This window comes from Pan paniscus, chromosome 1 (assembly GCF_029289425.2).
Source record: "Pan paniscus chromosome 1, NHGRI_mPanPan1-v2.0_pri, whole genome shotgun sequence".
Classification (NCBI taxonomy): Eukaryota; Metazoa; Chordata; class Mammalia; order Primates; family Hominidae; genus Pan; species Pan paniscus.
Genome location: NC_073249.2, coordinates 118,942,355 through 118,967,539, shown reverse-complemented (window position 1 = coordinate 118,967,539; position 25,185 = coordinate 118,942,355). Strand labels below are relative to the sequence as shown.

Sequence of the window (25,185 nt, the reverse complement as noted above, 5' to 3'; positions counted from 1 at the left end):
TAAGTTATGTAGCTATTGTTTTTTATAAATATATATGAACCCAACATCAGAGCACCTAAAGATAAATACCAAACATTGGCCAGGGGTGGTGGCTCACACCTGTAATCCCAGCACTTTGGGAGGCCAAGGCGGGTGGATCAGGAAGTCAAGAGATCAAGACCATCCTGGCCAACATGGTGAAACCCCGTCTTTACTAAAAATACAAAAATCAGCTGGGCGTGGTGGCATGTGCCTGTAGTCCCAGCGACTCGGGAGGCTGAGGCAGGAGAATCGCTTGAACCGTGAGGCAGGGGCTGCAGTGAGCCGAGACCCTGCCACTGCACTCCAGCCTGGCGACAGAGTGAGACTCCGTCTCAAAAACAACAACAACAACAACAACAACAACAAATAAAATAAAATAAAATAAAATAAAAACCATTAATACGTCTGAAAGGAGAGATAGACTGCAATACAGCAATAGTAGGGGACTTCAACACCCTACCTTCAGCAATAGACAAATCATCTCAACAGAAAATCAGTAAGAAACATCAGACTTAAACTATACTCTAGAACAAATGGACAGATCAGGCATAAAACATTTCACCTAATGGCAAGAGAATACACATTCTTCTCAACTGCACATGGAACATGCACCAGGGGATATCATATGTTAGGCCACAAAACAAGTCTTAACAAATTTAAGCAGAATGAAATCATATCAAGTTTCTTTTCCGACCACAATAATAAAAAACTAGAAATCAGGCCAGGCGCGGTGGCTCACGCCTGTAATCCTAGCACTCTGGGAGGCCGAGGCGGGCAGATCACGAGGCCAGGAGATCAAGACCATCCTGGCTAACACAGTGAAACCCCGTCTCTACTCAACATACAAAAAATTAGCCGGGCGTGGTGGCGGGTGCCTGTAGTCCCAGCTACTCGGGAGGCTGAGGCAGGAGAATGACGGGAACCCGGGAGGTGGAGCTTGCAGTGAGCCAAGATCGGGCCACAGCCCTCCAGCTCGAGGACAGAGTGAGACTCCGTCTCAAAAAAAAAAACAACAACTAGAAATCAGTAACAGAGGTGCTTCAGCAAATTCACAAATACATGGAAATTAAACAACATGCTCCTGAATGATCAGTGGGTCAATGAAGAAACTGAAAGCAAAATTCAAAAATTTCCTGAGATGAAAAAAAATGGAAACACATAATACCAAAACCCATGGAACACAGTAAAAGCAGTTTTAAGAGCAAAGTTTATGGCAGTAAATGCCTACATAAAAACAAAAAACCTCAAATAAACAACCAAAAAACCCCAATAGACATTTTTCAAAGACATACAAATGGCCAAAAAGTACAAGAAAAAAAAAAAAAGCTCGATATCACTAATTATCACAGAAATGCAAATAAAAGCCACAATGAGATATCACCTCATACTACACTTAGAATGACTATTACCAAAGAGACAAAAGATAACAAGTGTTGGCAAGTATGTAGAGAAAAGGGAACTTTTGCACCCTGTTGGTGAGGAGTTAAACTAATACAGCCATTATGGAAAGCAGTATGGAGTTCCTTTAAAAATTAAATATAGAACTACCATATGATCCTGCAATCCCACCACTGTATGTATACATATATATATACATATATAAAATGAAATCAATATGTCAAAGAGCCATGTGCATTCCCATGTTCATTATAGCACTATTCACAATAGCCAAGATACGGAATCAACCTAAGTGTCCACCAATGCATGAAGAGAGAAAATGTGCTATACATATACAATAGAAAACTATTCGGCCATTAAAAAAAGAAGGAAATCCTGTTATCTGTAACAACATGAATGAAATAAGCCAGGTAAAGACAAATAAATACTGCATGATCTCACTCATGTGGAATCAGAAAAAGTTAATCTCATAGAAGCAGAGAGCAGAATACTTTGGGAGTCGGGTATGGTTTGTGTTAAAGGACACACAATTTCAGCTTGACATGAGGAATAAGTTCAAGAGCTCCACTATACAACATGAAGACTACAATTAATAATAATATATTATATTCTTGAAAAATACTAAGAGAATGGATGTAAAGTGTTCTCACCACAGAAATCATTAAGTATGAGATGTATCATGTTAATTAGCTAGACTTAGTCACTCCACAATGTACATATACTTCAAAACATCATGTTGTACATGATAAATACATATAATTCTGTCAATTTAAAAATAAATAAATGTTTTAAGTCACTGAATTGTATACTTTAGAAAAGTGAATTTATGGCATGTGAATTACATCTCAGTAAAGCTGCTGGCTGGGTGCGGTGGCTCACTTCTGTAATCCCAGCACTTTGGGAGGCCAAGATGGGTGGATCACCTGATGTCAGGAATTCGAGACAAGCCTGACCAATATGGTGCAAACCCGTCTCTAGTAAAAATAAAAAAAAATAGCCAGGCGTGGTGGCGCGTGCCTATAGTCCCAGCTACTCAGGAGGCTGAGGCAGGAGAATTGCTTGAACCTGGGAGGCGGAGGTTGCAGTGAGCTGAGATCGCACCATTGCACTCCAGCCTGGGCAACAGAGCTAGACTCCATCTCAAAAAAAAAAAAAAAGTTACCATAAAATATTTATATTAAAAATTGTGTCACTACTTTTAAATATCCAACCCTCTGCATTATCCTTTGCTATGGACTGAGCTGTGTCCCTCCCAAATCCAAATGTTGAGGCCCTAACCCACCGTGTGATTATATCTGGAGATAGCATCTTTAGGGGGTAAAGTCAAATAAAGTCATAAGAATGGAACCCTGATCCAACAGGACTATGGCCTTATAATAGAAATCAAGAGAAAGATCTCTCTCTCTCTCTCTCTCTCTTTCTCTCTCTCTCTCTCTCTCTGCCATATGACAATACAGTGAGAAGGGGTCTATCTGCAAGCCAGAAAGTGAGCCCTCACTACAACCCAACCATGCTGGCACTCTCATCTTAAACTTCCAGCTCCCAGACCTGTGAAAAACTAAATTTCCGTTGTTTAATGCATCCAGCCTATGGTATTTTGTCATGGCAGCTAAGCTAATACTTCTTAGTCTATTCTGAAGCTTGGGCTTAGAATTTGCATTATTCCTAAAGCTATCAAAGAAAATATAGGAATATCATTTCTGGCCTAACAGCCAGGGAAACGCCCTCACTTTCCTAGAAGAATATTACTTTAGAAGCAGAATATTATATGCCCTATATCTCACTGTCCAAATTCTGTTTATCTTCTTTTCATGTTTTAGGTTTTCATTTCCTCAGGAAAGCCCTTCTCATCTAGTACTAACAAAAGTCATTACGTGCTCAGCCTTGAGACTTTGAGCCTTCCTCTTGAGTAGCTGTTTGTAAAAGAAATTATGAAGAGAGAGAAAGGATGAAAATGCTACTGGCACAGATATAAAATGAGATAAATTCAATAACAAAGCCATTTAGAAAGTTTTTTTAGACAATGTGAGGACTGAAAATATTCACAACAATATTAATACAATGTAATTGTCCTTTTCTGTTTTACGTTATCATAAAAAATCAGTTCCTGCCCTGTGTTTATAGCAACAGAGTATTTGAGAGCACCTGGGCTGCAGAGATTACTGCTCTATCCCATGAAACAAAACATTAAGAGTATAAAAGTCTGACTTAAATAGTCAAACTGATTGCCCCAGACAATAAGGTTCAAATTTGCATTTCTGTTTTCTGAAAGTTTAAACAGGTATTTCTTTGTTAGCTTGGAGAGCTTAGTAATTTCCCTTTTTTCCAGTCACATGTAGGTTAAATAATGTGATGAATCTGCTAGTCTTCTTAGTTTGAATCAATGAGTTTTACTGTCACATTAGAAACCAAATGGAGAAAAAGCAACACCAAAACTCTTTAGCTCCTCATCTATGGAGTTAAAACCTTACTTCCTGCCATTCCACTATCCTTTGAGGCCTTGAAAGAAAGAGTCCAGTGTGAGCTTACACTTCCCATTCTTACACTTTAGATAAATGTACACATACAAAATGAATGAGAGGAAAAAAGACAAAATGATCTTGGATATACATAATGAAGACTAGGGAGGTGTTTTAAAGCCACACTTACAAACACAGAGTTCTAATGCAGGATATTAAAGTGAAAGTCAATTGTTGACCAACATGAAGAGCTTACCTTTGAAGAATCAACTCTGCTTGTTGTTCAGAAATAGTCAGACCCAGTGTCTGGAGAGACTGGACAATTTCTGAAGCCTCAATTTTTCCTTTAAAAAAATAAAAAGGGCAAAAAATAAAACTCAGAACTGATAAGAACCACAGAAATTATGAATTTCAAATCTCTCATTTAAGAGAAAGCTTTAAACTGATTAAGGCAAAATTATGCATGTAGGTGAGTTATAGACTTGCTTAAATGCCTATCCCAACATCAATACTAAAAATGTAACAAATACATTAAAAAATAAATACACATTTTTTAAAATTCAGTAATTATAACAGCCTTATAGATAAATAATATTCCTCCAAAGAGACTGACTTCTCAAGTGGCCTTACCAACTAATGTAATTAAGAAGTAGCAGAACTAAGATCCAAATCAAGATATTCTAACTCCAAGATAAATTCAATTAAAGTAGGATCTACTCATTTTAAAAGTACCTATTTCTACATTTTTAATAAATTACTAGACATTTACTATGCAAAACATCATATATGACTGAGTTAAAGAGAAGTAGTAAATGAGGAAATAGAGCTAAAGCACAGACTATTCTTTTAAAAATCTAGCAGTAAAAGGCCAAGCACAGTGACTCACACCTGCAATCCCAGCACTTTTGGAGGCTGAGGCGGGTGGTTCACCTGAGGTCAGCAGTTAGAGAGCAGTGTGGCCAACATGGTGAAACCCCGTCTCTACTAAAAATAGAAAAATCAGCCAGGCATGGTGGCAGGTGCCCATAATCCCAGCTACTTGGGAGGCTAAGAGAGGAAAATTGCTTGAAGCTGGGAGGCGGAGGTTTCGGTGAGCTGAGATCGCACCACTGCACCCCAGCCTGGGTGACAGAGTGAGACTCCATCTCAAAAATAAATAAATAAAAATAAAAATCTGGCAGTAAAAATAAGGGAGCAAGGATAAAAGAACAACAAAAGACAGAAAATTTTTAATACTAGGGAAATTAGAGCATGTTTGTGGACAGAAGGAGAACAATCAGAAGACAGGAAGAGAAAATAGAAAATAAAATAGAAGCAATAAATGTAAGCACTGCTGTATTTCCTTCTAGCAGCTCACAGGCTCATGAGAATCCTAAGACTACTGTACATGAAAAAGAATGAAACAAAACAAAGTAAGAGAGGGTCTGGTGCTGAAGCAGCATAAACAGCTGACTTCTCCAGAAAAAGAGGAAGACCAAAATTACTGTTAGTGGTGAAAGGATAGACTTTCTTGGAGAAAGGACCCTGGAGAGATGATAGGATTCTGAGAGAATCCTTCTGGGGAGAGGGAAGGAGCAGCATGAGAATCTGGACCATGTAAGGACAGTGAGAGGCAGCATCTGTTAGTAAAGAAATTATGCAAATACCCTTCTGAATATTCTCCTTTAGAAATGCACTCTTAAAGAGATATGGTTAATTCTCATTATTCACAGCAATCATCTTCCATAAAGTTCTATATTCATTGCAAACACTGAATTAGCAAATACCAAACCATTGTTCCTACAGGAAAAACAGGGTTAGGTTCCTGTGAGCCTCTGATTACAACACTTTCATCAACTGATTAATACATAACCATGTCTTATGTCTGTTTCTGTTTGAAGGCACCTCATTTAATGTGTGCTGTTGATTCACTAACATTGAATTTGGGGCAAAGCTTATCAAACGCATATATTTTCTCCATAAGGCATGCTATGGCTTTCTTGCACTTAGGAACACTAGACAGCACTTCAGCACTACCTTTGGGGAACATTTTAAAAAGGAAATTACCAACAAAAATACAAAAATGCAAAAACTGGCACAAAATAGACCTTGAAAGGGATACTTGCTAGTTAATAGTATGAGAGCTGAAACAAGAAGGCAGAATGTTGCCTTATTCTACTAGCTAGGAATGTACATGCTGAGCAACTCAAGTTTTTCACTGCTCTGTGCATGTCCATGAATGCCTGGGAAAGTACTGTGAGTATATATTTTGGGGTTACTTTGGGGATAAATTTTATTGAGTAGGCAAATTTGCAAATACAGAATCCCCAAATAATGAGGATCAACTGTATATGTTTTGCATTAAGGAAGTCTAAAAAATAAAAATATGAACCAATAATGCCACATTGTTTTAAAATACACAAACATGGGAAATTAGGGAAACATTGTGTAGATTTCCTACAAATATGCCATCAAAATTTCATCTTTAATTATTGCCTCTGGTTCATTTAGAATTTTATAAAATGAACAATTGATATGTACACTACTAATGCACTGGGATAATTGACCTCTGATTATCTGGCAATTGATCTTAAGGTAGCTCCATCTCTCAGCTACTGCCTGCCATAGCAGCACACAGACAATCTGACCTGCAAGACAATCTGAACTGCAGAGGGTCGATGTTGGAATGAAAGTTTGCAGAGAAGAAAGAAAACTGAGTTTTGCTAGAAGACTGGACTAAGGCTAGACTTAGGGGCATATATTGTAAGGCTTATGGGCAACAAATGTTCCAATAGTACTACTTTCCAACCCAAACTCAGCTCTTCCTGGCTGAGAGTCACAGATGTGAATAATCTTCAAAACCATCTAGAGTTTAGTTTGTTTGTTTGAAGGAACTTGCTTTGAATTAAACTTTAATATTCATTGTAAATCAGGGGATGGCAAACTATAACCCTCAAGCCAAATAAGGTGTATTAACTATCTTTGTAAATAAAGTTTTATTGGAAATCAGTCATCCCCATTCATTTACATATTATCCATGGCTGCTTTTGAGGTACAGCAGCAGAGACAAGTAGCTACAACTGAGACCACATGACCCACAAAGCTAAAATATTTATTATCTGGACTTCTGGACAAAAAATTTGCTGATCTCAGACATGAACCACATTTCCTCTCAATCTATTTGTTTAACCTGTTTCTTTAATAACAAGTCTGTAAATGAAATGACCTTGACTATTCACAAGTAGGGAGGGGTTTGGTGCTGCATTATAATTTTTGTAAATTCTCTCTTCCTGTTAAAGGTTACCTCTAGTGATGAGGGCTTCAAGACCCTATTTCCAATTAGAATTAGATAAGGTCTTCAGAGTAGGGCCCCCATGATGGGACTAGTGGCTTTTTAAGAAGAGGAAGAGAGATCTGAGGTAGTGCATTTGCTCTGTGATGCCTGCTAGCATGTTATGACATAGTAAGAGGCCCTCACCAGATTCGGCTCCTCAACTTTGAACTTCCCAGCCTCCAGAACTATAAGAAATAAATTTCATTTCTTCATAAATTACCCAGTCTGTGGTATTCCATTACAGCAACAGAAAACAGATTAAGACAAACTCCAACCTATTAATCGAAATATAGAAGTCATAATCTTAACCAGAAGGTACACACTTAAACGTTTATATGCTATTTTTCCCTAATTTCCAGGATCAGAGATATCTTCTCTAAATTAATTCTTCCAAAAAAACTAACAGATGCAAGATAATCTGAAAGTTTTTTAAATTTTAGATGACACAACTGTCATTCTTCTATACAAATAAAAAGAAATCTCATTTTACCCAGAGGACAAGAAAATATAATTATTATTTTTAACCTACAGGTTTAACTCAAATCAGCATAATGTTCCATAGTTAACATTTACAACAGGCCCTGCCCACAGTTTTTAATTCAGAAATGTAATTCATTACATTTCAAAGTAATGAAAAAGAAAAGCTATCTATAAGTTTTCTTCACTAAATAATATAAACTCTACATAAAAATCACATTACTAAAAAAAAGTATTAACACAAATAATAATTATCATCTAAAACCAGAGAGATTAAATAAGCATCCTTTTAGACTCTTGAAAGCATGATAAATGCTTCTTCATAGCTGGTGATAAATACAAAAGAAAGACACACCATCATTATTTTTGTCTAAACTCTTAAATGCCAATTTCATTTTCTTCTCATGGTCTTTAAGGTACTTCATAAATTCTTCAAAATCCAGCTTCCCATCTTTGTTGACATCTCCAGTAGTAAAAATTTTCTATAAAAAAAAATTAGAGAGAAGTTATTGCCAATATGGGCTGATGCACTAAATTATTTCTACACATATTTCAAGCAGATTAGCTGTTTTCCTAAAAGACTATAGTACCTATTTTTGGCCAGATGTATCATCATTCATTGTCGCAAAGATCTATAATAAAAGTAATTCCACTACTGCAAAAAGATTCTGAGTCTTGTGTTAAATTTTCAATCAGAAAAATGATGCATTGATTTTTATAAAACATGACATTTTTAAAGCTAATCTAACCACACCCTAAATTTCTTGACATGTACTTTATAAACCCCAAGATAGAAGACAACCACTTGACCTACCACAGGATTTAAAATATTGCAGCACTTTGGGAGGCTGATGGGGGAGGATCACTTGAGGTCAGGATTCAAGACCAGACTGGACAACATAGTGAGACCTCATCTCCATAAAAAATGTTTAAAATTAGCCAGATGTGTTGGTGCATGCCTGTAAATACTAGCTACTTGGAGGCTGAGGTAGGAGGATCACTTGAGCCCAGGAATTTGAGGTTACAGTGAGCAGTATTGCACCACTGCAGTCTAACCTGGTGACAGAGCAAGACCCTGTCTCTAAAAAAGAAAGAAAGAAGAAAGCCTAAAATAGTGTTTTCCCCTTTGATTTCAAAAATTAAATAATCTTTTACTAAGGATGATCCATACAAAAAGCTGTCATAGCAAACTGTAAGCCCTCTCCTACCACCACGCAAAATATAACCTATCTACCTATTATGACACTCATAGTCACCCACTCGAAGCTTACAAATTCTACTGTTCTGATGGTCATGCTCTTCTGGGTAAATAATGCCAAGTTGGGCTGGGCACAGTGGCTCATTCCTATAATCCCAGCACTTTGGGAGGCTGAGGCGGGCAGATCACCTGAGGTCGGGAGTTCAAGACCAACCTGACCAACATGGAGAACCCCCATCTCTACTAAAAATACAAAATTAGTTGGGCATGGTGGCGCATGCCTGTAATCCCAGCTACTTGGGAGGCTGAGGCAAAAGAATCGCTTGAACCTGGGAGGTGGAGGTTGCTGTGAGCCGAGATCGCACCATTGCACACCAGCCTAGGCAATAAGAGTGAAACTCTATCTCAAAAAAAAAAATTAAAAAAAATAATGCCACGTTGTGACTGGATGGTTTCATGGTCATGGTCAGATCTCCAACCTCCAGACTGAGAGACAGATCTGAAACTTGTGAGCTGCAACTAAAGCTACACTTAGAGAAAGATTTATGGTTTAAAATGCATAATTAGAAAAGAAGAAAGACTGGAAATCGGTGACCCATCATTGAGGCTTATCTCAATCTCAAGAAATTATTTTAAAATTAAGCAAAAAAGAAGTTGAAGGAAATAAAGAGCAAAAAGTAATGAGAAAGAAAACACACCATTGGGAGGATTAACAAAGCCAAAAGATGGTTCTTTGAAAAGACTAATAAAATTGATAAACTCCTAAAACTGGCAAATAACCAATGTCAGAAAGTAAAGATGGAAACTACTAGACACTATAGACATTAATGATATTATGAACAGCTTTATATCAAAAATATGAAAGTGAGATAACAAATGCCTACAAAAACAACTTATTAAAAACTGACATAAGACAGCAGAAAGTCTGAGTAGCCCTATACTCAGATTTTAAAGAAATTTAAAGTGTAATTTGAAAACATTTCCATGAAGAAAAATCGAGGCCCCCATGGTTTTAACAATAATGTCTACCAAACTTTAAGAAAAAAACACCAATTTTCCAGAGAACAGAAAGGGTGGGAACATTTTCCAACCCATTTTATGAGGCGGGTATACACTTGATTCTAAAACCTAACAGGGACATCACAAAAAAAGGAAAATTACAAGCAATGTCAACTAGTGAAAAAGATGCAAAACTCCTGTATAAAATATTAGCGAATCAAATCTAATAATACACAAATGGATAAGACATTATATATATATATACATATTCATGCACTGTATACATTTCAGTCAATGATAGACCATATATATGACAGTGATTTAGTAAGTTTATAGTACTATATTTTCACCATGGAATACTACACAGCCATAAAGAAGAATAAAATCATGTCCTCTGCAGCAACATGGATGCAGCTGAAGGCCATTATCCTAAGCAAATCAACGCAGAAATAGAAAACCAAACACCACAAGTTCTCACATACACATGGGAGCAAAACATGGCGTGCACACGGATATAAAGATGGGAAAAGCAGAAACTGGGGACTACAAGAATGGGGAGGGAATGGACAAGGGTTGAAAAATTATCGATTGGGTACTATGCTCACTACCTGGGTGACAGGGTTCAACTGTACCCCAAACCTCAGCATCATGCAATATACCCTTGTAACAAATGTGCACATACCCCCCAAATCTCAACTAAAAGTTGAAAAAAATTACCATATTTTTACTGTATCTTTTCTATGTTTAGATACACAAATACTTAGTGTGTTATAACTGCCTACAGTATTCAGTAAAGTAACCTGCTATAATCCAAGAGAAAAATATCACAGCATTCTGTGGCGCCATTTACGTACTGAAGTTTCATCTGAGAGGTTTATATTTTGGCCAATGGAAATATCAGCGAACAAGAATAGTCACCGACCAAAAGGGGCTTGCTGCCCGATGAACTAGAAGTCAATACTATAATACCAGGTTTTGAGAAAAGAAAAGCTTTTTATTGCAAGATGACCCACAAGAAGACAGGAGTCCAGCTCAAATCTGTCTCCCTATGCTGCTTTAAGGTAGTTATTAGAAAAGGTTTGGGGGCGGATTCTGGGATTAGTGGGTGATTGGTGGAAGGAAATGGGGAGGTCTCCCAAGTCCTTAGGCATGCATAGTTACCTCTTCATGCTACCTCACGGATCATGTGTGAAAATCCGGGGGGAGTTAGTATAAAATATGTGGTGGAAATTTGGGCTGTAACATCACCAAGTTAGTTCTGTGCAGACTTGAGTTGGCCATATTCATTCCAACCAGTTTTAGCCAGTTTTGTGTTATCTTACAAGTGGAGAGATTTTCAGTGTTTCAACAAGTTGCTTCTTTGTTAACCTGTCATTCTGAAAACAAGATTTTCTCTTAGTCATTGGTTCCTTTCACTCTTTGGGGCCACAGTTTTCACTAACATTTTGGAAGTAACAAGTTAAAGGACATCCCTGACCCTATTTTTGAACAGTTTTTTTTTTAACCCATATTTCTGCAGCATTTCTGATGGTAAATCAAGAGTTATGATTGCCTAATGAGTCTGACTTAACAATACAATAGTCCTCCCTTATCCACAGTTTCACTCTCCACAGTTTCAGTTACCTGCAGTCAATCATGGTCTGATCTATTAAATGGAAAACTCCAGAAACAAACAACTCATAAGTTTTAAATTGCACACCATTCTGAGTAGCATGACAAAATCTCTCAACATTCTGTGCCATCCTGCCCAGGAGGTGAATGTCCTTTTGTCCAGCATATCCACACTACAGATGCTACTTGCCTGTTAGTCACTTAGTAGCTGAACCAGTTATCAGATCAAAAATATATAGTCTATGGCTGGGCGCATGGTGGCTCACGCCTGTAATCCCAGCACTTTGGGAGGCCAAGGTGGGCGGATCACTTGAGGTCAGAAGTACGAGACCAGTCTGGCCAACTTGGTGAAATCCCGTTTCTACTAAAATTTAAAACAATTAGCCAGGAGTGGTGGCACATGCCTGTAGTCCCAGCTACTCCGGAGGTTGAGGCACAAGAATTGCTTGAACCCGGTAGACAGAGGTTGCAGTGAACCAAGACTGCACCCCTGCACTCAGCCTGGGTGACAGAGTGAGACTCCATCTCAAAAAAAAAAAAAAAAAAAAGAGCTAAAGCTAATTAAAGATAAAGTAAAAAAATACTAAAATATATATATATGTATATATAGAGAGAGTATATATAGGGTTCAATATTACCCACAGTTTCAGGTATTCAGTGGGGGTCTTGGAAAATATGCCCTGCAGATAAAAGGGGACTACTATAATATGAAAGATTAGGAATGGATTCCCCTTGAAATTTTCCTGTATGTTCCTTGTAGAAATAAAAGACCAATCAAATGAGAAAAGTAAAATCTACTTGGCCCAAGTTTGCTATAGCAAGGGAGTCAGACACCCTCACTTGTGTATTGACAGAGACTCAAAGGCAGGCAGAGGAGTGGGAAAGCTTTACAGTGGGAAAAAGGGAAGGCTTCAGGCGTTTCCTGATTGGGGGCTGCTGGCCTGGGGAAGCTGTAGGAGGGCTCATTAGAAACGCGGCACCCTATTTGATTAGTAGGTGGTGCATATTTAGCTTTCTCTGGTTCGTCCTAAGTTGGAAGTGAAGAAAAAAATTAGGGGGGCTGTCGGTTATTAATCAAATTCTGACCATTTGGGGCTGTTACAGCAGTTATTGCATAGCTTTGTGTATTGTCTCTAGAGATAGCAACCTGACTTCCTATAAGTCTGACATAACAGGCTGGTTTCCTGGTCTGTTTATTTTAGATAAAGGGCTGGTTTTCTGGGCAGACTGCTGTAAATTTTGAGTCAAAGTTCTATTTTTATTTATGGTCTGACCATTATCTCTTCGTATATTTAGTTTCTCAACTTTCACAGGAAAAAACAAAACAATATATTGTTCAAAAACAGACTATTTTCACAATAAAAAGTTATTGCTTTTGTATCTTAACACGATAGTGTAAGTACCATTTCTTTTTTTTTTTTTTTAATCAGTTGAGTTTTGTCTATATAAACAAATTTTCCTACTGGGGAGGTGGAGACGTGTGGGAAGAGACCTCACATCAAAACCTCCTAACGATGTGACTGCCACTTGAGGAAAAGTCACAATGGTGCTCCTCTGAAACAGAATGTTCTGTGTGGTTGGTGCAGAATTCTCTGGGGATACCCCTCCCTTGGGTTTTGACATGTGAACCCTCATCAGTCACCACTAGGTACACAAAGCGTCCTTGCCAAAAATGCAAGACAGATCTACAAACCTTTTGTTTCAATAAGGAAGAAATGTGTTTCAAAAGATTCGACTTGATAGCTAACCCAGAATTTCTTATGAAAGGCTAGTTTGTATCAAATAAACAAATACAAGTTACACTTGCAAATCTAAATATAAGAGTGTCTTTAAACAAATATGAAGAACACTTAACTTTTTTTTTTTTCTTTTTGAGATGGAGTCTCACTCTGTCACCCAGGTTGGAGTGCAGTGATGCAATCTCAGCTTGCTGCAACCTCTGCCTCCCAGGCTCAAGTGATTCTCCTGCCTCAGCCTCCTGGGACTACACACACCCACCACCACACCCGGTTAATTTTTGCATTTTTAGTAGAGATGGGGTTTTACCATATTGGCCAGGCTGGTCTTGAACTCCTGGCCCCAAGTGATCCACCTGCCTTGGCCTCCCAAAGTGCTGGAATTACAGGCATGAGCCACTGCACCTGAACAAGAACACTTAACTTTAAAAGGAGAAACACTGCTTTTTTCTAGGGATTAAAAATCCAGATAAGCTTTGCAGAAGTAACATTTTGGACTGAATTGGTCCACAGAAAGTACACAGTCCAGGCCTCTGATATAACAGATGAGGATACCAGGGTATGGGGCTTGGAATATAGAATGTGCTCAAACTAGAACTGACCCATGACTGAATGGATGCTTCAATATTCCCAAAGTTCACATGGCTAATAGAAAGAGTTTTACTAAATTTCAACATGACAGAACTCAACTGACAGTTTTTTGGGCACGAAGTACCAATTATCCAAAATAAATTCAATAGTCCACATGCTCATGATCTCCCAGTCTACCGGGTCAAACATCCAAAGAGCAAATATACTTATAAAGTAATTATTATATACAATAATAAATTCCAAATGAAAAATGACTTGGAAATACTGCAATAGGAGTATGTACGAAGCACAACGTGCTGAGAAGGAGCCTGTAGGTTAGCCTTCTGGGGAAGAGAAGGGTTAGCCTAAGCTCGGTACGGATAACTAGGGTCTATTAATTAAGGCATATTATGAGGAAACCTCAGCACTAGTGAAACCCAAGAGTAAAAGCCACTTCCACTGCCCCCTTCCAGGAACAGAAACCAAAACATAACATCAGAAAATTTCCAATCACCACCCCACTCCCAAATACACGTAGAGTGATGATCCCAGTTCTCTGAACTGGGGAGGGCGCATCTTTGGCCTAGACGCCCCTCTGGGTGACTAATGACAGGTGAGCACATTGAACAAGGTGACTCCTAAGACAGGGCTGTATGTAGCCAACATCTTGAGAGCAATCTGAAGTTGGAGATTTTACTACAGCCAGGGAGAAAACGGAGAAAAATACTTGAGAAATGTGTTAGCTGTGTTGTTATTCTTAATAAATGGTAACGCTGGTCAACCACCTGAACACTGCAGTGGGCCCAGGTCAAGCTTGACAACATGTAAATTTTGCCCTCTCTGCCCAATGCCTCTCCAGGGCTCCCAGCCCCAACGTCTCTCTGATTACAGCCCCAGTGAGACCCACCTTCGCTTCCTCTAGAGATTGAATGGCCCCTATATCCTCCAGGCCTTCCTGAAGCTCAAAAATGTCCAAGGTCCCATCCTTGTTATAGTCCAGGTACCAAAAGAGATCTCCGTAGAGGGAGTCCATCGAGGATGTCTCCCTCGCAGCTCCGCGGCCTGAGTGAGCCCCAGGGGGGTGGAAGTGCGACGGACCAACGGGATCTCTGCCCACCACACACGTCCAGTGGGAAGAGGCCTAAGACAGCATCCTCCTCAGGGGCGCCAAACACAAAGCACCTTCATCGGTTAAAGCTCTGGAAGGAGAGGGCTCATCCTAACGGCTTCAGCGCAAAGGCGCGAGCGCGCAGGACCCGGGACCTGCGTGGGACCGCACTCTGGGCTGCGCTGGGAGACCGCGGAGTTCCTGCCTCACTCACGTCTGATCAGAAGCCCCGGCTCCCACTCCAGGAAGAGTCCAGTCAGGGCAACTCACGCCCCTTTCCCCAGAAACTTCCAGGGAGAACCCAGCACAGGGCCATCTGAAAGTATAGCTTCTCTTTTGGAGAGAAGTAGGTTGGGAATGTTGGGACATGGGCTATTGCAGCATAAGTGACTGGCGGTGGCGGCCTGCCAACATTTAAAAAAAATTGTTTGGCTGCACCTGTCTAGGAATCCTTCTTTTTAAAAATCTTTATAATGATTGTTTAAAATAAAATAATTTTATTGTAGATTCAGCGGTTACACCATCAGCTTGTTACAAGGGTATACTGTGTGATACTGGGGTTTGAGCTCCTAATCGTGCCATCACCCAGGTTGTGAACAAAGTACCCAGTAGGAAGTTTTCCAGCCCTTGCCCTCCTCCCTCCCTCCCCCCTTTTGGAGTCCCTAGGGTCTACTGTTCCCATCTTTATGCCCCATTTACCCAAGGTTTAGCTCCCCCTGTAAATGAGAACACAGTATTTGTTTTTCTGTTTCTACAATAATTCGTTTAAGTTATTGGCTTCCAGCTGCATTCATGTTGCTGCAAAGGACATGATTTTGCTCCTTTTTTATGGCTGCATAGTATTCCATGGTGTGTATGTACCACATTTTCTTTATCCAATCTGCTGCTGATGGGTACCTACATTGTGTTGTAGGAATCCTTTTCTAAGGTTGCAGCACTGGAGAACTGCTGTAATAAAGACTAGGAATTGAATGAAAATCTGCCCACATGGGCCCTTTCTTCTGTGACACCTCCCCTCACAGTTTTTTATCTTTTATCTTCATCCAACCACTACAATGGCTCCAGGGCAAGCCCATCCTTCAGCTGTTAGTGGCTGGATTGGAAAGATGATCTCAAAATAGGCAAAAGTTCAGTGATCTTGGGTCCCAGAGAGAAGTCAGGAGATACTCATAAATACTATCTAAGGCTTCCTCTTAATCCTCACCCTCCGGAACCACAGAGGGCCCTGGCTTCCCCAGACCAACACCTGTGCTCCCTCATCCTGCACCACTGGGAATATGGAGGTGCAGTTTCACAATAAAAACTCTCCACTTTTTATGTAATTTATTTTCCTAAATATGGAGATTGGGTACCCTAAAAAGTTGAATATTAAAATTCAAAAAGAAAATTTAATTTAGCCATTATCTGTAAGCTCTTGCTCTACACTACCCATCATGTCAGATACTGGGGACAAAAACAGACCATCACATGTCCTTGAAATACTCCTAGGTTTCCCTCTGGGAGGAGGTTGCACCATGGTTAGTCAAAAAAACTACTGTACGCTTCTCAATAAACATTTTCCCCCAGAGCTGTTGAGCAGTGGCAAATGTCTAATGCTGTTTCACAAGATGTGCTGTGGCCCAATCAAGAATGAATTCTTTCAAAAAGAGAATTTTATGGTCCACGGGGAATGGTCCTTCCCTGTGCAACACAGAGAATGTAGGTAGTGGCAAAGAGCCACAGAAGGCAGATAGCCAGGCAGAGAATGAGCCTTGGGTTAGAGTCTACAGGACCAAGCAGAAAAGACAGAAGTCATGGCCAGGGTGATAAGGAAAACAGACTGACAGCATTTAACAGAATTGACAGGAGAGAACAAACCATAGAGTTGAGAGTTTCATCTAATAAAAGGCAGGTAGTTTTGTTGAATAGCTCTTTCTGCTTTTTGAAATTACCCTGTTCATTATTTGCTTATTATTTTTTATTCCCCATGCACCTACACACACAGACAGACCTACTTACTATAGGGAGGGTTTTGAGAATACAGTGAAGAACGCTGTCAGTGTTGTTCACCACTATATCCCCAGTTCATTAAACAATGTCTGGCACTGTTTGAAAACATGAAATGAACGAATTTACTATTTATGCTAAGTTACTGGGTAGGTCTTACCATTCCTAGTTAACATTTGAGGCCTCCAGGCATTAAATAACATGCCCAAGGCCACAGTCTAGCAAGCGGTGAAAACATTTGAATGCTGTTCTGATGCCACAGCCTATAATAATAACCATTATATCCACTAAAACAGTTAATGTGTAGTAAACACTATGATCCACGTTTCAGAGTTAGGCTTCAAACTTTCTCAACAAATCCTTTTGTTTTCATAAATCCTGTCAAATATAGATACCTTGGTGGACTCCATTTGATCCTTAAAAAGATAAGATTTTTGAACTCAGCAGGGTCAAAAGAAGTTAAGCAGTGTATTACAGAATGTTGTCTTGTGGAAGCTTCTTTCTAAATGTTTTTTATGGAATACCGATAAAGAAAGTGGGCTAGGAAAATTATAAAGGTGAGTTGGGGCCTTAAACAATGGGCAATCATATACCAGGCAGAGAAGGGGGAATGAGAGAAATCTCAGGCAGAGAGAAGAAAATAAAGGGATCAATGTACATGGTTGTGGCCTAGTCAGGGAATATGGCATGTTGAGAGTTTGGAAAGGTGACAAAAGGCTTAGAATGCTACAAAGATGGAAAGGGTGTTTTATACCTTACTAAAGAATTCTTCCATTTTTTTCATTCTTTCAGATACTTTATTTCTGCAGAGAAGGATAACATCAAATTTAGAATATAAATCAGGAGAGAACACAAAAGATACAGATTTTATATATTTTAGAACATTTGACAGAAATGTAGCTGGAATTCCATTGTTTTTCTTATACCATAATCTTTCTGTTGTGATGCCCTAAAATTCACCCTATGATTTCTATATCATGTCTTCTTAATATTGTGCCAGAAACCATAACATGTCTGACAATTAAAATATTAAGGAAATGGGCTGGCCATGGTAGCTCATGCCTGTAATCTTAGCACTTTCAGAGGCAGAGGCAGGCAGATCACTAGAGGCCAGGAATTCAAGACCAGCCTGACCAACATGGCAAAATCCCATCTCTACTAGAAAATACAAAAGTTAACCAGGTGTGGTGGCATGTGCCTGTAATCTCAGCTGCTTAGGAGGCTGAGGCACAAGAATCGCTTGAATCCAGGAAGCAGAGGCTGCAGTGAGCCGAGATCGCACCACTGCACTCCAGCCTTGGTGATAGAGCAAGATTCTGTCTCCAGAAAAAAAAAAAAAGCAATATTAATGAAATAAAAATGAAAAGAACCCTCCTTGTTAACAGAGGAATTACTTACTGGAGTGAAATCCTGATTCCATTCAATGCAATAAACATTTGCTAAGCTACTATTCTTCTATGTGACTCTATTTTTTCTGTGATTGTAAATGTAAAAACTTAAAGACAGAGAATTTTAAAAATCATAGAATGTAAGAGTTAGAATGGCCCTTAAATCAGGTTACCAGTCCACCCACTCCTCTAACATTGGGTGATCATTCAGCATACACTTCATACCCGTGGGCACAGAGGTTCCTCAAGAAGTTCACCAGCTAGTAAACGGGATACCACATTTTAAAGGGTTTTTTAACATGAACTTTCATATTCTGCAACATATGACCTTGTTAAAAGCTCTGTCCAGGATGCAGGCAAGATATCTGCATTTTAAGAATAAGAAAGAAAAGCTCCAGTAAGGCTCAAACTTGACAAGGGTTACACGGTCAATTTACACCAAGGACGGAACTCTCTTGTAGCTTGCTGCTTCCCTTCTTGCTCTTGGTAATTGTCCTAGTCCATCTGGGCTGCTATGACAAAAATACTATTGGCTTACTTAAACAATAAGCATTGATTTCTTGCAGTTCCAGACACTGGAAGTCCTAGATCGAAGTGCTAGGAGATTTAGTGTCTAGTGAGGACCCACTTTCTGGTTCCATGGACCACTGTTTTCTCACTGTGTCCTCACATGGTGGAAGGGGCAAGGAAGGTCTTCCAGGTCACTTTTATACAAGCACTAATCCCATTCATGAAGGCTCCACAGGAAGAAAGAAGATGGGGGTAGAAGGAGGAAGACAAGAGGGAGAAGGAGGTGCATAAAGAGAAAATAACTGAAGACTTTTAAAAGGAAATAGGATTACTAGACAAGTATAAGAGAATTAGTAATGGTTAAATACTGTATCTCCTTGTTCTCACACTACATTCTACTCTCAGTCTATACCCTTATACTACTGAGTCCTAGGAGAACTTAATGTGAATTTTCTCTAATTTTTAACTTTAATTTTTCACTAATTTCATAGTGAGGAGATTTGGAACATATAGAAAAGAAAGGTCATACCAGAAAAAAAAAAATGTAGCGCTTTTACTTCCAATTGGTTCTTAATTTTGTCTCAGGACTTGCCTTGAATCCTTTTCTCTTCCCTGGATAATTCTGGAACACTTAGTAATGGTTAGCTATTATATTCCTTATGCCTATTTCTACATTCTACTCTTATTTCTACATTCTTTCCATCTAAAATCTAAAGAAACTTAAACAGAAATTTGTTTTCTTCTAAATGCTCAATTCATTACAAATGCTTGGAAACAAGGAGATGAGATCAAATCAGATGAAAATTTATAGAGATTTTGCTTCAAGCTGAGTATTTGGCTTAGATACAAACTACTACCTTGAAACTTTCCACCGAAGAGTCACCCCACAGTTCTCACTTCTATGCTCAAGTAGCCAATGTCCTCACTCCTTGACATTACACAAACCCCTGACATGCCTCTGAAATTTTCTCCCATAAAGGTTGACTGTGTAATCCTAATTCTATCCCACGTGTGATGGTTAATTTTATGTATCAACTTGTCCGGACTAAGGGATGCCCAGATAGCTGGTAAAACATGATTTCTGGGTGTGTCTGTGAGGATGTCTCTGGAGGAGGGTAGCATTTGAATCAGTAAACCAATTAAAGAAGACTGCCCTCACCAAATGGGTAGGCATAATGCAATCCTGTGGAGGATGTGAATAGAACCAAAAGGCAAAGCAAGTGCTACGTTTTGTTTGTCCCCACAAAAACTCATGTTGAAGTCTGATCCCTGATGTGGCCGTGTTGGGAGGAGGGACCTAGCAGGAGGTGTCAGGGTTACGGAGGCAGATCCCTCATGAATGGCTTGGTGTCATTCTTGCAGTAGCGAGTGAGTTCTCTCTCTCATGAGACTGAATTAGTTCCCTCAGTAATGGATCAGTTCCCTCGAGGCTGGGTTGCTATAAAGCCAGGACACCCCTCGGATTTTGCTTCTTCACACATGTCCACTTCAACTTTGACTTTCCACCATGTTGTGACACAGCAGGAAAGCCCTCCCCAGGAGTCCAGCAGATGCCAGCACCACGCTTCTTAAACTTCCCAGCCTGCAGAACTGTGAGCTAAATAAATGTCTTTTCTTTATAAATTACCCAGTCTCAGATATTCCACTACAGCAACACTAAATGGACTAAGACAGGAAATGAAAAGGAATTTCACCTGCAGAATAGCAGACTTTACAAAGACTGATACCCTGAATGAGCGAGGATGTGGAGAAGCAAGCACTGTCAGTCAAAAGAGTGAAAATGGGTCCAAGGTTTCCGAAAGGCAATACGTATCCCAGTTTAAAATGTGTGTTACCTTCAGACTCAGCAATGTCCACTCCTCAAAATTTATCCTATGAAAGTAACTGGACCAGAATGAGAAAATGAATACAAAGGACATCCATTGCAATTTCACTTACAATCGTTTTTAAACTATCAATAAAGTAAAAGGTGATTTAAAAAGAATTGGTAACGTATACTATGACACAAACATATAACAGAATATGATGCAGTTACGTAAAAATGGTGATACAGCAGCAATTCTCAAGCTTTTTGATCTCAGGATCCCTTTACAATCTTAAAAATCATTGAGCACTCCAAAGAGCTTTCGTATATTGTAGGGACCATGGAGTTGTACCACTGAGATCTCCCTTCAAAGGCACCTACTGTGAGGAACACAGTTGACTTCCACTCTCTAGCCTCTAACCCTGGCATCTGCTGATGCACTGCAGCAAGGCCGTCCCTTTCCTGGGCTGCTTCCAGCCAATGATTGGACATGGTGGGGAACTCCAACTGGGCCACTTCTGGGACAATCGGCACAAAGTACCAAAAGTTGGTTCCTTCAAAGTATGAATAAAATACACAAAACTTTGGCAAGATTGAAGGGGAGAAAAGGATAGATATCAGGAATGAAATAGAGAACCTACCTACAGATTCAGTCAGAAGTGTTATAAAATCATCGGTGAGTATTATGAACCTTGGACAGAACGGGCAGTTTCAAAAAAAATTGTAACTTACTAAATCTGACTCTAGAAGAAACAGTAAACTGAAGAGGCCTATAACTACCAAAGACATTAAAAGAGAAGTTAAATATAACTATATAACAGTTGTTGGCCCTCATAGTAACCTAATCACTTTCCCTCTTTGGATAAGAGAATGCCAGTGTCAGGGAACGCTTCAACAGGGTTGGAGAAGTTCCACATATCTCCACCCTACTAAAGGGGCAGAAGTTCAGGGGCACAGTTAAGATGACTCAGAGAAAATGAAATTGCTCAGTCGCAGGTCAGGTCAACCCTTCAGATCAATTTATGTACCTAGGGCATTAACCTAGGAATGTCTTAAACAATGGAATGCCGCCATTCCTTCTCAACAGGAAGTGGGGGAAACACGCGATTGGTTTTCAAACAGTTTTGAAACAGTAGACAACACACATAGCTGCTGTAACAAAGCAGCTTCGAAAGAGATCGAATGTGTGCGCCTTTTTACAAAACTTGGGACCCACTGAAGTCTGACAGCTAAAACGGATTACGTGTCTGCAAGGTATTAAAAAAAAAAACAAAGAACCTGGGATGGATTCAGGACAAAAGTGTCTTAAAAATTTAACAATGCCCGTGGGCCAGAGTGTCCACAACACTCATTTTATCTGGACAAATACCAGTAGACTTTGGTATTATGACCCACTTCTGTTACCGGGGTCGCCGGTCGCGGCCCCACGCCCGAGTTTCTGAAGCCACCGGAGCGCTGAGCACCACAGTTCCTCCTTCCTCTCCTGGCAACGCCTCAGGCCGCCGCCCTCCTCGGTCCTCGCAGTGTCCCCAGCGCCCGCAGCCCTCCCTACGCTCAGGCGGCGCCCCGGCGGCGACCCACCTCCTCGGCGTCCTGGCCCAGAGGGATGCCCAGGTTCCTGAGCCCCTCCTGCAGCTCGCCGATGTCCACCACTCCGTCCCCATTGCGGTCCAGTGCCTGGAAGAGGGTCTCGTAGCGCGTCGGCGGCTCCGCGTCCTGGCAGGCCGCGGTGGGCAGCACGAAGCCCCGCAGCCAGCGCAACATGGTCCCTGAGGCGCGGGCGGCCTGGCCGAGGAAGTCACGGGAGATCGAGGGCTGCGGGGCGAGACCGGGACCAGCGCGAGGCCGGGCTGGGCGGGGCGCGCCGCGCAACAGCGTTTGGGGCGCCGTCGGGGGTGCGGCTGCGGCGCGCAGGGCGCAGGAGCGGAGACCCCACCCGAGCCCGCGCGACGCGCAGGGTGTGGCCGTCCCGCCGCTGCTGGGGAGGAGCTCGCCGCGCTGGCCTCGGCGGCACTGGCCGGGCCCGCCTCCAGAGAGCAGGAAGTGAGGGAGCTGCGAGCTGGGTCTCGGGAGGGGCTGTGCGGACCCGGGGTCGACCTCCGCCCAGTTGCCAGTCCCGCTGTCAGCAGTGCGGGTCCGAGGAAGAGGCCCCCAGCAGGTCCAGGGCTGCAGCGTCAGCGCGTCGGTGGCTTGGGAGCGGGGTCTTGAAGACTGGTTACTCCACTTAAAGACCCCCTCGGGCCGGAGCCTTGGCGGTCAGCCCAGAGCTGCTTCTCTCTGCCTGGAAACTGGGCCATGGAGGGCATTGTCTCTCACGAATGTCTAACTTTTTCGTGGTTGCACACCTGGGATGGCGATTCTGCTTTAAAAAGCAGAGAGTTAAATCCTAAAGCATCTATTGGAGCAATTATAAAACAAAAAGGAGAAACTCCTGGATTTGTTGCAGAAAAGATCAACAGCCATCTGCGTGGGCAGCGGGGAAAAGAAGGACTAGTTTGGTAGGCAGCTTAGCTAGGATTTACCCGTGATTAAGCGTATAGAGTGTCTGCCAGCTGCACTTATCAGAAAAAACCACAGCGCCCTCCTCCTTCTCAAGATGGGTGCAGTTCCGAGGTTTGGAGCTTATTACTCAGGCAAGACAGAACTTATTACTGCCTAGCATGGAATAACGGAAGGAACATTGGACTTAACAGAGAAAGTACCTAATCCTTCAGATGTGACATAGCGTCTCCGGGTAGTCTCTCATCAGTAAAATGAGAATATAAATATCTGCCTTCACAACAAAGTTGTATATTAGGTGTGAAAGGTCTTAATTCTCTAAGGCGCCAATCAAATGAGATATCATTAATTGTAATAATTCTGTTCATTCACAGCTGCGTAAGAGAAACTATTGTTGTACTGCTGTTTGCAGAAAAGAAGATACCTCTGTACTTGTAAATTAGGGTGTCTCACATCTTCTGAATCACTACACAGAAATCAGTTGTTCCAACAACAGCCAGGAACTCAGACCCTGAACTTACCTCCTCTCATATCATTTTGTATGTTTAAGATATATATGAATCTAGAATTTGTAAATTAAGGGCTGCCTGCTTAGTAAAATCATCTTGAAACTGATTTATCTTTTTATATTACTTCCAACTTCCAGTCTTATTAAGAATCATTGCCTTCCTTTGGAACTGCCTTCAAACTTCAAATTTTCTCTGTCCTTGAAAACCTCTTTTAATCTCTACTCTGAATACTCTGTACTTGAAGAGAGGTTGCTTGAACTAGTCATCTTACACTTACATGCTTTCATTTTACTTTTTATTTATTTCTTTTTTTTTTTTCTTTGAGACAGTCTAGCTCTGTCGCCCAGGCTGGAATGCAGTGGCGCAATCTCAACTCACTGCAACCTCCGCCTCCTCGGTTCAAGCGATTCTCCTGACTCAGCCTCCTGAGTAGCTGGGGCTACAGGCTATTTTACTTTTTTAAAAAAGTAATACTTAGAAAAATTACCTGTCAGCGTTTTTGCTGAGAAAATTATCTTCACACCGAAACTTTTACTGGAGGGTTTATAGCAGTTCTATTCATAACTGTCAAGCGCAGAAACAAAATGTTCTTTAAAGGGTGAACTGGTAAACAACCTGTGTTGCATTCATACAGTGAGATAGTAATTAGCAATAAAAAGGAATGAATTACTGATACCTGTCAACAATGACATTCTGGAAAAGGCAAAACTGTAGGGACAGAAAACAAATCAGTAGTTACCAGGGGTTGCGACTCACGGGAAGGGAATTGATGACAAAAGAGCATCAGAAAGCTTGTGGGGATGATGGAGCTATTTTACATCTTGCTTATGGTGGTAGTGGTTACACAACTGCATGTGTGTGCCAGCAGAACTGCACACTAACATGGGTTAATTTACTCTGGGATATCAATAAATCTGACTTAAACATGAGTAAAATGGAATAAAAATTCTCAAAAGATCAATGTGAACATCCAAACAGTTTATGAATAGTTACGAAGTATGGGCCACACACCAGCAGCATTGGTGTCACATCAGTGTTACTGTGAAAATCAAAGCGTTTATGAAGTGTGGGCCACAGACCTGCAGCATCAGTGTCACTTGGGAGCTTGTCAGAAATAATCTCAGACCTGCCCAAGCCCACTAAGTAAGAATTGCACTTAAACAAGAACCCTGGATGAGCATTTTATAAAGTTTGAGAAGCACAGCTAGTATGAAGCAAACCACTCGAAGTGCAACCTGTTACCTGTCTGCAATGAGTCAGACATTGAGAGGAAGGATTTAGAAACTTTATAGCAATTTGATAAAGTAATTTTGTTATATCTAATAATAAAACTCAGAGCTTGTCTTTTTAATTTCAATTTTCTAGTATTGCATTTTTACTGTATTTTACGACACTATGTCTGCAAGGAATCGAGATAACACCATGAAGATAAAAGGTGTAATTAACACTAGCAACTTCCTGCATAAGAGAAGAAACCTTTACATGGACATTTAAACATCTGGACGAAAGAAGGCACCCCTGCTTAATTCTACTGGCAATTCCCAAAGACCAGTGGTTCCTAGAGGGCAGTAGTAGAAACCCAGAATTCACACTTCCTTA

The 25,185-nt window shown here is 40.6% G+C and overlaps 1 protein-coding gene across 2 annotated transcripts in view; it reads right to left on the bottom strand.

Moving 5' to 3' along the window:
* LOC100990756 (mitochondrial adenyl nucleotide antiporter SLC25A24) overlaps positions 1 to 24,760 on the bottom strand; it is a 66,247-nt gene extending 41,487 nt beyond the window's left edge. Inside the window, exons 1-3 of one of the 2 annotated variants that reach the window (XM_003822238.5) lie at positions 22,160 to 24,760; positions 8,024 to 8,150; positions 4,135 to 4,222 (exon numbers count right to left, since the gene is read on the bottom strand). In XM_003822238.5, coding sequence (XP_003822286.1) covers positions 4,135 to 4,222; positions 8,024 to 8,150; positions 22,160 to 22,342 — 398 coding nt within the window. In that variant the 5' untranslated portion in view covers positions 22,343 to 24,760. Of the gene's footprint in view, positions 1 to 4,134; positions 4,223 to 8,023; positions 8,151 to 14,689; positions 15,122 to 22,159 lie in introns of those variants that run through there. The other variant, XM_055115307.2, reaches the window with a different exon arrangement.
* Positions 24,761 to 25,185: the final 425 nt, after the last annotated feature.